The sequence below is a fragment of the Poecilia formosa genome, unplaced genomic scaffold (genome assembly GCF_000485575.1).
Source record: "Poecilia formosa unplaced genomic scaffold, Poecilia_formosa-5.1.2 Scaffold436, whole genome shotgun sequence".
Lineage (NCBI taxonomy): Eukaryota > Metazoa > Chordata > Actinopteri > Cyprinodontiformes > Poeciliidae > Poecilia > Poecilia formosa.
Window position 1 is genome coordinate 345,001 of NW_006800375.1, and position 11,204 is coordinate 356,204.

An 11,204-nucleotide genomic window follows, 5' to 3' on the forward strand; every position below is an offset into this window, starting at 1 on the left:
TGTGTGTGTGGAGACGACAGCAAACAGCCTGGTCGGTGTAAGCATATAAAAACTTCTTCTCAGACAAAGGAAAGGCTTTCGCTCTTGCAGCAAGTTTTACTTCATTTGAATCACAAAGAAACAAAAAGGCTTTCTCCAAAATCTTTGCATCGGATGAACGAAACGAAAACATCGAAATGCAAAGAAGCGCTGCCAGCCTGCCTGCGCGCTGTTGTTATCCAGATAAGCACCCAAACTTCAGCGACTTTTGACCGACTCCTCCACTCCGTTCCCATGACCGAGTCGCTCCATGTGTGTGTGTGTGTGTGTGTGTGTGTGTGTGTGTGTGTGAGATTCAGATAATGCGCGTGTTTGAGAGTGCTGTGCCAACAGACAAGTCAGCGGGGGCAGCAATGGGACAAACTGTGGGAGGCAAACACAGAAGAAGAAAAGGAGGAGAGAAGAAAGCAAAGATGGCCGACTGAAGGGTAGAAAGAAGGAAGTGAAGCAGAAAGATTCTCTCTTTCTGGTAGTTCATCGGTTCTGACCTTAGCTTTGACCCAAAGCGAATGCTGCAGTGAGCTCACAGCAATGACACCGCCACTATGCAGACACACACACACACACACACACACACACCCACACACACACACACACACATACTCTCTCTCACACACACACACACAGGAATGCTGCTTCTGGTATTGTCTTTAAGTACCAAACTCGGGCCAAGGCCTCGCCAGGGTTTCCAAAACAAAATAACAGCCGTGCAAAGCTATCTCACACTTGCACACAAACACACACATACACACACTGCTCGGATACACACCCAAACACCACTTCCGTCCATTCTCTCTCACTGTGAAAGGAAGCGGAGCGGAGCTGGCTGGGAACCAGCTGTCCCGACAGAGGTAGTCCTCCGACTGCCCACTTTCCTCTCTGAAAGGACTTGAAGGACTCGGAGTATATTCTCTGACTTTCCACTGTTTAGATGCAAGCGACCACTTCAAGCCTTTGGGGGAGGAGAGAAGCAATTCATGCGGTCTAAATCTGGTTTTCTTCAAGCGAGTGGTTTGATTTAGGGTCATTACTATAGATGCATCATTAACACAAAACTCTAAAATAAAAATACCCACTTTGACCAAGTAGTTTTTATTTCAAACAGCTTTCCAACCAGCTGAATCAAATAACTGAATTACCTTTTCAATATGGCATCAAGTTTGGCAAAAGCTGCATCTTCAGGACGACAGTTGGAGACGCCTGCTCTAGAGACATTCCCTAAAGGACTGGCGGCTGTAAGCGAGCTAAATGCAGTTCCACGCAGTATTCACTCAGGATGGCTGCATGAAAATGTGTGAAACACTTTAAAAAAAAACAACCTCCAGACAAAAATTTGGTTTCCAGTCACAATTACACACTACTTTGCGTTGGTTTATCACAAATAACACTTTTACAAGGCATCGTAAAAGCACAGCTGGAGCTGACCACATCCCACAAGTTGCAGACGTTTAACTTTTATTTGAGCAACATTTTACGCTGGTGTACCGAAGACGATTAGCGCCAAGAAATAAAAATAATTCTGACTTTTGATCTCAGGAAATCATTGTTCTTCTTTCTCCGACCTGATCATTACTTACACTTTTAAATCCAATTACTCTGCTCAACCGACAACTACAATTAAAGCAGTAAGGTCATCAAAGGTCAAACGTCTTACCTTGGGCCATTTGGGGTTAATTAGACGGGCTTTGATTGCGTCGTCCAGAGCCTTGGCGTGCTGTCCCAGTCTGAGGTAGGCCGCAGACCGGTTGCTGTACAGGATGCAGTTTTGCGGGTCCGCGGTGAGGGCCTCGGTGTAGAGACGAACAGCCAGCACAAACTCCCCCTGCTGGCAGGCCTGGTTACTGCGGCGCACACGTTCCAAGAACTCAGCTTTGCTCAGGGCGGCTGGACCGCCGGAGCCAGAAATCCGATCCAGCCTTTTCCCAACTTGGGCCGAGGGGATCCCGGGAGATGAAGAGCGAGAGGATGAGGAGGAAGGGTTGGTGGCTCTGCCGGTGGAGCGAGAGCCAAAAAGGGAGAACTGTGGAGAAGACGGAGGAGGAAGAGGAAGAGGACACGCTTAGCAAGACATAGCAACACATTTCTGTGTCTATTAATAAAAAACATCATCAAAATTACTTGTATTTTTCTTTTCTTTTTTTTTTAAATAACTGCTTTACATTGAGTAGCTGTCATATTCAATTGTTGAGATAACATTTGTCTCGTTACAGTTGTCGTACCACCAGGCTAATAGATAAATGATCTTCATCAGACTACTGTCCAATATATTCCCATGGAATTTGGTCTAACCAAAATCCTGCAGAAATCATATTTGTAAAAAAAACACTACTACTTTGAACAACATATTCAAAACCATATAATTTACATCTGAATCATCAGATGTGTATTAGGGCCACTGTAGAAAAAAAAAAACTTAATTTCCTCCAAAAAACTCAGAAATTTTGGAGGAAATCAAGCCCAGACATTTTCTAGAAAAAAACTAAAAAAAATAATCTAAAAATTTCTGCATTTTTTCTTGAAAATTTTTAATTTCTCAAACTCAGAAATTTCCTTGTTTTTGCTTAGAAAATGTCTGAGAAATTTTGGTGGGAATGTACTCAATGTTAAATTTTATCTACAATGGCCATCGTACACCATCGTAGAAATTGAATCTAGCATATTTTATTTCTTTAGTATTGGATTCAAATAACTTTTGTTTTAAAAATGCTCAAAAGACCAATTGACGTTGACCTGCATGTCATTAAACAAGACATGCAGGTCATTTTTCTTTAGTTGGATCTAAAGAAAAACAAAGAACAACTGAGAACTGACTGAAGAACGATCTGATGCAGTGAGATCTGGACTGGCTGGACAATAACGAGTTCATCCAAATGGAAACAGGAAAAAACTAAACCCAAACATTACACTGGATGCACTGAACTCCAAAGGATCTGTGTTCATACTAAAACTTAGAAATATTTTTTGAATTATCCATCATGTCAGGATTATTTCAAGGACAAAGAAAATTTGAAAGGATTTTAGAAACTATTCCATTCAATGATGCTTCATAAAACAGACATTTGAGAAGTAAAAACTGATTTAAGTGTAATTTTCCAGTATTTGAAGCCGTCACTAAAACAACAGCCCACTCAAAGAATATTGTCAGTTACATTTTCACACACAAAAAAAAACATTATTGAAGATGGAAAGATACCCAAAATAACAGCAAACAGTAGCTGCCTCATATGAATTTTATGATGCAGTGAAAAACTGCTGCGTTCACGTCTCTGTTCTGCTGTAACCACTTCAACTCTTCAGGAAGATGCGGGGGGAAAAAAGTGACAAAGTCAAAGTGGGTTCTGCTCTTATTCCCATCGCCACGGCTGCTGAAACTTGGGCTCAAATGTTCTCACTACGGCCGAGAGCGAGGCGCTTCCACAGAGCTGCCTCCTCTGATCTGGTGTTTCCAAATCCGGGTTTTCACCAGAGCTTACACCAAGGCCGTCATTATCTCTCTACAAATTGCCACAGGCACACACACACGCACACACACCCACGCACACACACGAGCTTAAGGGATTCCTAAACCTTCAAAATGCATCAGCCAACATTGTTGACGAAGACGCCAGAAAACTTGAAGTGGTACTTAAGATTTACTTGAAATAGACCAGAGGCGTTTGTCAGTCTCACGTTTCTGATACGAGTGAAGCATCTGCTCTGTGGAGGTTTTCATTGTTTTAAACAAGCCTGTTTATCCACCTCCACTTATTTCAATGGGTTTTATTTCTAAGAACAAACCGGGATGACTGTGGCATCAAACTAAACATCGCTGCCTGGATATCAACAACCTCTTTTTTTGTTGTCATAATATCTTTATTGAAGTTGCACTCATGTAGAACTGCTACAAAATAACAATGCAATGGAAATGTGAATGGAAAACAACAGCTTTCCATTCACAGAGGTCCATAAAAATAAATCATTTTTAGCTAACAGGAAAAAACACTTTTCTTTTAATAAATGACAGATGTAGATTACATCTAGAATGTATTAGACCAAAACTAAAACGATGAATATCATTCTCATCAGTTATTAATCTGTCTGAAAGACAGAACAAAACAAATACGTGTATATATGCGTGTGTGCATAAAGTTGTAAAAAACAAAACTTTAGCCAACACTTTGGTCAACTGTCATATTTTTAATAGATTAGATTAGATTCCATTTTGTGTTTCTCCCACCCCCCATTTTTTTGATAATTGGAAGATTTAAAAGAGCAGCTTCTTTTGGGCTTTTCACAGGTGTGAAGGGTTGACGAAGGAGAAGCTGCGTGGCTAAACAAGTTACCTTGTTTGCCACTGTTCCCTTCACATTATTTGTTTTAAGTAGAGCTGTCCCGATCCCACATTGAAATCGGAAATCGGTCTGGAAAACAGCCCGAAAAACAGCATCGGATCTATAATCTCTGATATACGCAAGCTGATAGAAGTACTCTGCTCCAGCATTTAGTCCAACCCAGAATTTAGTCTGCTCCACTATTTAGTGTCCCCCAGCCTTTTGTCGACCCCTGTAGTTACTCCACTCCAGCATTTAGTCCATCCCAGAATTTAGTCTGCTCCTGCATTTGTATCCAGCAGTGCTTGTATCCTGAACACAGACCCATTGGTTGATAATGGTTGGGTCAGTTGTTGTTGACTATTGTTCTCTGCTTGACTAGTATCACCAGATCAACTATTTCCTAACATTTCACACAGCAAAATACGTAACAAAAGTGTGTATGATTCTTGCTGTTATCTTATCTGGCCGATATCGGTATCGGTCAACACTCAAAGCAGCGATATCGGTAATGTCGTATTGGAACACCCCTAATTTTAAATACATAATCAAGCACAAAACAGCATCACCTGATGAATGGGTTTTGTGTTAGCTGGTCAGTACCGTACACACACACGCACACACACACACACGCACACGGTCAGGTGAGAAGAAAAAAGACTCAATAAGACACTCAGCAGGATAAATCTATAGTTGTATAAATATCCCTGCATGTTGCATTTGCTCCATAACAAAAAGCATATTTCAGTAGACACACAGATGATCAAAGTTTTAAAGAAGAATTTGCTGGAGCTGCAGTCAGTAGAGCAGCGCTGCAACAGGAACACAGCATGAATATCCTGCTCAGTCCTTCCAAGACTGCTGGCAAACACACGCTTCCCCTGTCGTCCCGTCTTACTATTCACTGCCCCTCGACTCTGCCCAGGTCACAGGGAGGACATTCCTGAAGAACACCACCAATATGAGGAGAAAAATCTCCATAGAAAGAATGACTGCTCCACCTGAATATGATTATTGATCTTCTAATTTAAGATTAAGAAGTATCAAACAACAGGCTGGTGGCCAAATATGAAATGAACTCCTGACAATTTCACCAGTGGCTCAAGCTCAGTCATTAGATCTGCAAACATTCATTTTCGAGTCATGGCTCAGATTCTCAGTTGGGTTTAGGTCTGTACTTTGACTGAACCAGTCATGGGGTCACTATCCTGGCCCGGTCTGAAATCTGCTGCTTCCCTCTGTGTCCTGAAGACAGTAATACCCACAGTACTATGCTGCCATCACCATGTTTCACAGTGGGAATGTTGTGTTCAAGGTATGGTCAGACCCTTTGGTTTTATTTTATTTTTTGCTACATGTAGCACATGCCTGTAGGCCAAAAAGTTACATTTTGGTTACATCTGACTAAAGAAATTTCTTCCTATTCTTTTCATATTTTTAATTTGCTAAAAAAATGTTAGTTTTTTTATTCTTACTAATAAGAATAATAGTATAATACTGTCTCAGCCTTATTTCACATTGGGATGCATGTTCACGATGATCAGTGTTAGCTTTCTAAAATCTATGACTATTTGTTGGTTAGCCAAAACATTGCCAAAAAGTTCCCAAGTAACTATGTTACCTTCAGTTGTTATAAAAATGCTGTATATATATCAAATATGACTTAAAAGATATTTGACTTCATAATTTGATGCCTTGAAACTGGGCCTTTCTGCTTTTTCTGAAACTCTTCCTCCAGGAAGTCATCACCACATGGCTCCTTTATCAACCTTTAAAAACATTTTTACCAACTTCAGACTGAGAAGTCGCTTGTGTAATGAGCTCAGCAGATGCACAGTTCCACCAGATGTTTGCTAATAGGTGCTGGCTAGTTTGAAGGAGCAGAATGGGGGCACGGTGGGGGAGTACTGCTCTGAAGCTTAAATTTTCCACTCAACAGGTACAAACCTCTGACAGGGGTCTCCAACACAGTGCCTGTTCAAAATCACATAAATGATTAAGTGATGTAAAAAAATAAACTGTCAGTTTGGCAGCCCTTTGTATCACTTAGTACTCATGAAGAGCCTCTTTAGCAAAAAGTTTGGTGACTCATGCTCTAAAATATAACAGAATTTCTACATGAAAAAACAACTGATTCTAAATAGATTTAAATGAGCACATTTAAAATATAAAAATAATGTTAAGTATAAGTTATTCATGAAACAATTTTTACTAAGCAGTATATATATATATATATATATAATTTATACTATAGATAAGGATATGTTGGATGCAAAATGCATAAATAGTGATTAAAAATAAGTAAATAAGCCACTGGGTTAGCTGTGGTGACTGTCAGTTGGAAAGCCCCCAAACCAAATTCTGCTCAGGGCCCCAAACAGCTTTGGACAGCCTATGTTTTCAGACATTTCCTCATAAATCCTGAAGGATGTCAACACCTCATAATACGTGAGCAACCTGCATTTATTTAAAAAAAAAAAAAAAAAAAAAAAGCTCCAGCAAACTCTTTTCTTTATCTCTTTTCCCTCCGGCAGTCCTCACATTTCACCCCCACAATTTACGTTTCCACCGGCCTCACCTTCTCTTTCCTCGCTCTGGGCTTTTCCATCTCCGCTAAATCCTCCGCCTGCTGCTCCAAACTTTGATCCCGCAGCAGCAGCAGCAGCAGAACTGAGGGAGGGCAGGAAAAGCCTCCGACACCATCCAAAACAAGCCCAGGAGTCGGCCGTCGGTTCCCCGGTGATGAGTCCTGCGAGTCCGCTCACGATTCAGCCGCACGCGCGCGTTACATCGCCACTTTCCAAAGTTTTTCTCGGCGGTGAGTTAATCCGCAGTGAATGCGCCATGTTCCCCGCTGCCGATCCTCCCCATAGCGGAATTTTTGTCCGGTGAGAGGCGGGGATCCGGTCGGCTCCATGGCTGCAGCTCTCAGCAAGGTTTCAATTACTCCTCATGACATCAGAGGGGAATTGAGTTACCTGATGGACATTATAAGGCCCGACAAAGCCGCACACAGTGACGGTGTGTGCGGGGGGAATAAGCACCACGTGGACTTAGTTCTTTTAGACATGAAAGCTAAACGCGCACGAGTAAAATTAAAAGCAAACACAACAGGAAACTGATCTTTTATATATATATTTTTTAAATATCTTCTCTAAAATGTCCAGAAACTTTTTTTTTAACATTGTTGTGGGGAAATTAGATTTTTATAAACACCGAGTTTAAACCATCTGGAAAAATGTTTTAGAAAAAACTGGTTCATTTGCCCGTATCCAAACTGAACTGGTGTGTAAAAATTCTTAGCATGGGCAGTCCACCCAGGGCGCCAGTCTGTCAAGGAGCAGCACCTGGAGGAAAAATGCTGTCATTTACGCATTCAACAACTTTCCTCCTGCTTTTCTCATGATTATTCAAGCCATTCCTGTTCTATTTCTGGTTAAAGTGTTCTACCTTTTCCCCAGCAGCTTCTCTCTCTTATTTTGCTTTGTTTTTGCTTAATAATGAACATGTGTATTTTCTCCATTTCAGGTCACACTTCAATAATGTTACAATCTGTGAGGACCAGATTATATTTTGTGTGCTTTGGTACATTAAAATTTTCCAGAAGAAAAACTTTTTTTTTTTTTACCGTCAGCTACAAATTTCCTTCTCTGACAAACTAAAACACAATGAAAACATTTTTATGTTCATAAATCTCAACTTTTATGAGTGCTTCTCATGTACAAGTATTTACAAATGATTTCCAGTTCATTGCAACACCAACCAAAATTTACAAAGGCTTTCACAAAAATTCTGTACAAATACAACTTCAACGTGCGCTTCTAGGAGCTGGGCTACAGACGGACAGCGGCTATCAAACGTGTTCACACCAGATTTTTTTTTAATTTTTTGTTTTTTATGTAAAAAGAGAACATAACTTTTTCCCCGCATATCATGCGACATTTATCCTGTGCAGCTTTTTGGAGAAAAGTTATTCATTCGTAATTGTTATTTCGACAGCAAAGGATGTTAGTGGCAGGATCATGCTCTGGGGTTACTTTACTTTAAATACAATCAAGATGGACGAAATTCTTCTTCTTTTCAAGAAGAAAAATAAATACTTCATTAGGGGAATATTAAAGTTCTGGGATGGCCTAGTCAAAGTCCAGAGCTAAAATTGCCCTCATAATCGAATAAGTCTAATTTTTTTTCCTTCTTTCTGACACATTTGTTTGTTTTTCAGTTGAACTCCACTTAATAAAGGTCACATTATCCTTATTTGAAAGGATTTATGATGGTCACTTTTTTTTGTTTGTTTTTTCTCACATCACCAACAGGTGGCGTTGTAACAGGAGTGTCAACATTTTTGAAGTCGCTGTCATTTTTCACATTTTCGAACCAACTAGGGAGAGAAACAGACATCAGGTCTGGAGGAGATGAACACATTATATGAAGTACAGCAGTAAAGACGTGAACCATCCTCAGGCTCAGTTTTCGTCTTAGAAATAAATTCTGCTACATTTCACTAAAGAACTACATTTACCAGATTCCAGAAGGAGTTTGGCTTAAGCTCCACAGTGACTCAAAGGTTGATCAAATAAATATATAATAGTGCAATATTTAATAGGGTCCCAAATAAGTTTCCATAACTTAACATAAGACATTGTGAAATAAATATCTGCCTTTTATCATCTCAGAAATGTTGAGAAAAAAAAATTAAATTCAACCTTTATTGTGAAAATCTTTGTATCCTGATTTCTTATTTTATTTCTTTATTATTATTTTTTCTTACTAAAATACATTGCTTGGGGGCAAATTTTGCTTATTGAACAGAACAGACGAAAAAACGACTTGTTTTGTTGTCAGTCTAAGAGCCGATTAAAGATTGTGGTTTCAAAGTTTGGAAACCACCGCCCCCTCGTGGTCATGAGGCAACACAGCATGCATTTCCAGAAGGATGAACTCTGCTTTTGCACTCATTATTTAACAGCGTTGCCTTGGAAATTATGTCTGAAAGTTTTCCCATGTTCAACTGTTTTATTTAATGTTTCAACTGAAAATCTTATTTATTATCGCTGAAATAAGAATAATAATGATTTGCTAAGGGTTGATTTGTATAAGCAACTAAAACTTAATTTGGCTGAATTCTGAACGTTTTTCCCCCTCAGTTCTATAAACAAAGGAAGAAATGTAAAGCCTAGTCTTTACTTGAGGTAGTTACTGATCTGTCTGGCTTTTAATATGGAACTTTCTCAGAAAATGATTAAAATAATTACCTCATTATTACCACCTTATTTGTCTTTCTTCTGTGAAAGACAAATAATCTTTCACAGAGGGAAACAAAAATGGAACTTAAAATAGCTGAAATGTGTTCCTTTGTTTGAATCAAATCCTATAAAACAGTTTTTAATCATTTATTTCACAATGTCTTTTTTCCTCCCTGCTACCGGCCGTTCAGTTGACCTGAGTTCCTGTGATACGAGGCTGTTCTGCGCTTTGGACTCGTTTTCTGTTCTTCCCGGTTTGCTTGGGTCGAGTCATTCTCACACACAGTTTGTAAAGTCTCACAGCTCGGTCTTTCTTCTTCGCTTTTGTCGGGCCTGGCCTCCTGCCCCTCCATCTCTCTGCCTGCAGATGGCGCTGCTCCGCCACTTCAACACTCGTTGGGTCAAGCCGAGGAAGTTCTGCTTTCACCACCGTAGCAGTGCAGCTGATGAATCAAAGCAGGAAATAAAAATAAAACAAACGTTTTTATCGTGTGTGTGCTGTTATCTCCATCTCTGTAACTTTACTGTTCTTATATTAATGTAGAATATATAAGAGATAAGGGGTCAATTAGATAAGGTTTTTTTTCTCCCCTTCAAACTACTGCTTTTCGTTTAAAACTTTTGTTCATGTCAGCATGCCGCATGTTCATTTTAAACAGTGAATGAATGAAAAATTAAAATTAAAATGAATGGGTTCAGACGCGGCACTCTGAACAGTCAACTTATGCAGCAACAAATCTTCGTAAATGTGGAGACGTCAATAACATCTGTCAGTCTTTGCTGGTTGTTTCTCAAGATTTTGTCCCAACTTAACATTTGTGGATTGACAATACTTTGATCTTCGGATGTGAAAAATGCTAATTTGATCTGGTTGCTTTTACAAACCCACTGGGTTCACATCAATCACAAATTTTTAGCTCTGAATTCCATTTGTGTTATGCAATGTTAATGTTAACAATTCAGCACATCTCTGCACTCATTTTTATGAATGCAGAGATACTTAACAGATTGTTATTCATTCTATACATTTTCAGCTTTTTGCCACGATGGAAGATGAAAATCTGTTACAGACTCTTCAGCCAATCAAAGACTAACATTTTTATCCAAATGTTTTGTCTTTTTGTACATCTTTGCACAGCTTTTAAGCACTTTTTTAAAAGTTCTTAGACAAACTTTTACGGTGGGTTAATTAAAGAGTTTCTCCCACAGAGTGATTATGCGATATTAGACACACAAACCAGTATGTTTCTGTAAATACTGACTTGCTGCTTGATGCGCAGTCCTGGGGCAGGAAGCAGGACTGAGACACATGTCCAGTCAGAAGAGTCTCCACTTTGCTCAGTTGTCTCTGTTGAGTCAGAGAGTGGAACAGTCTGGAAGGACATTCAGAGAAACGTCAGATATGTTTCAGGAAAAAAACAAAACAAAAAAAAAAAGCTCAAAAGTCTGTTAAAATAAGCTGACAGACTGATAACCTGTGTGATACTGCGGCTCTACGGTAACGTTCAGAGACCTGAAGGCCTGTCAGAGAGCAGAGAGCTGCCGTCTTACATAAGCTGGTGAATGTTTACACTGGCCCTGGTCTAGGTCTGTGTTATGAAATGTCTCC

The 11,204-nt window shown here is 39.7% G+C and overlaps 2 protein-coding genes and 1 long non-coding RNA gene across 8 annotated transcripts in view; 1 reads left to right on the forward strand and 2 right to left on the reverse strand.

Annotated features, from left to right (window-relative positions):
* The window catches only part of ttc28 (tetratricopeptide repeat domain 28), a 106,729-nt gene extending 99,351 nt beyond the window's left edge, over nucleotides 1-7,378 (reverse strand). For all 4 annotated transcript variants that reach the window (XM_016663668.1, XM_007577296.2, XM_016663667.1 and 1 more), the window contains exons 1-2: nucleotides 6,928-7,378; nucleotides 1,694-2,059 (exon numbers count right to left, since the gene is read on the reverse strand). In XM_016663668.1, coding sequence (XP_016519154.1) covers nucleotides 1,694-2,059; nucleotides 6,928-6,957 — 396 coding nt within the window. In that variant the 5' untranslated portion in view covers nucleotides 6,958-7,378. The remainder of the gene's footprint in view (nucleotides 1-1,693; nucleotides 2,060-6,927) is intronic.
* Nucleotides 7,379-8,011: 633 nt separating this feature from the next.
* On the forward strand, nucleotides 8,012-9,163 carry LOC107833731 (uncharacterized). The gene is made up of 2 exons (XR_001659495.1): nucleotides 8,012-8,625; nucleotides 8,666-9,163. It is a non-coding gene; the product is annotated as an uncharacterized LOC107833731 (long non-coding RNA).
* pla2g3 (phospholipase A2 group III) overlaps nucleotides 8,549-11,204 on the reverse strand; it is a 9,880-nt gene continuing 7,224 nt past the window's right edge. For all 3 annotated transcript variants that reach the window (XM_007577299.2, XM_007577298.2, XM_016663671.1), the window contains 2 exons: nucleotides 10,858-10,968; nucleotides 8,549-10,038 (listed from right to left, as the gene is read on the reverse strand). In XM_007577299.2, coding sequence (XP_007577361.1) covers nucleotides 9,783-10,038; nucleotides 10,858-10,968 — 367 coding nt within the window. In that variant the 3' untranslated portion in view covers nucleotides 8,549-9,782. The remainder of the gene's footprint in view (nucleotides 10,039-10,857; nucleotides 10,969-11,204) is intronic.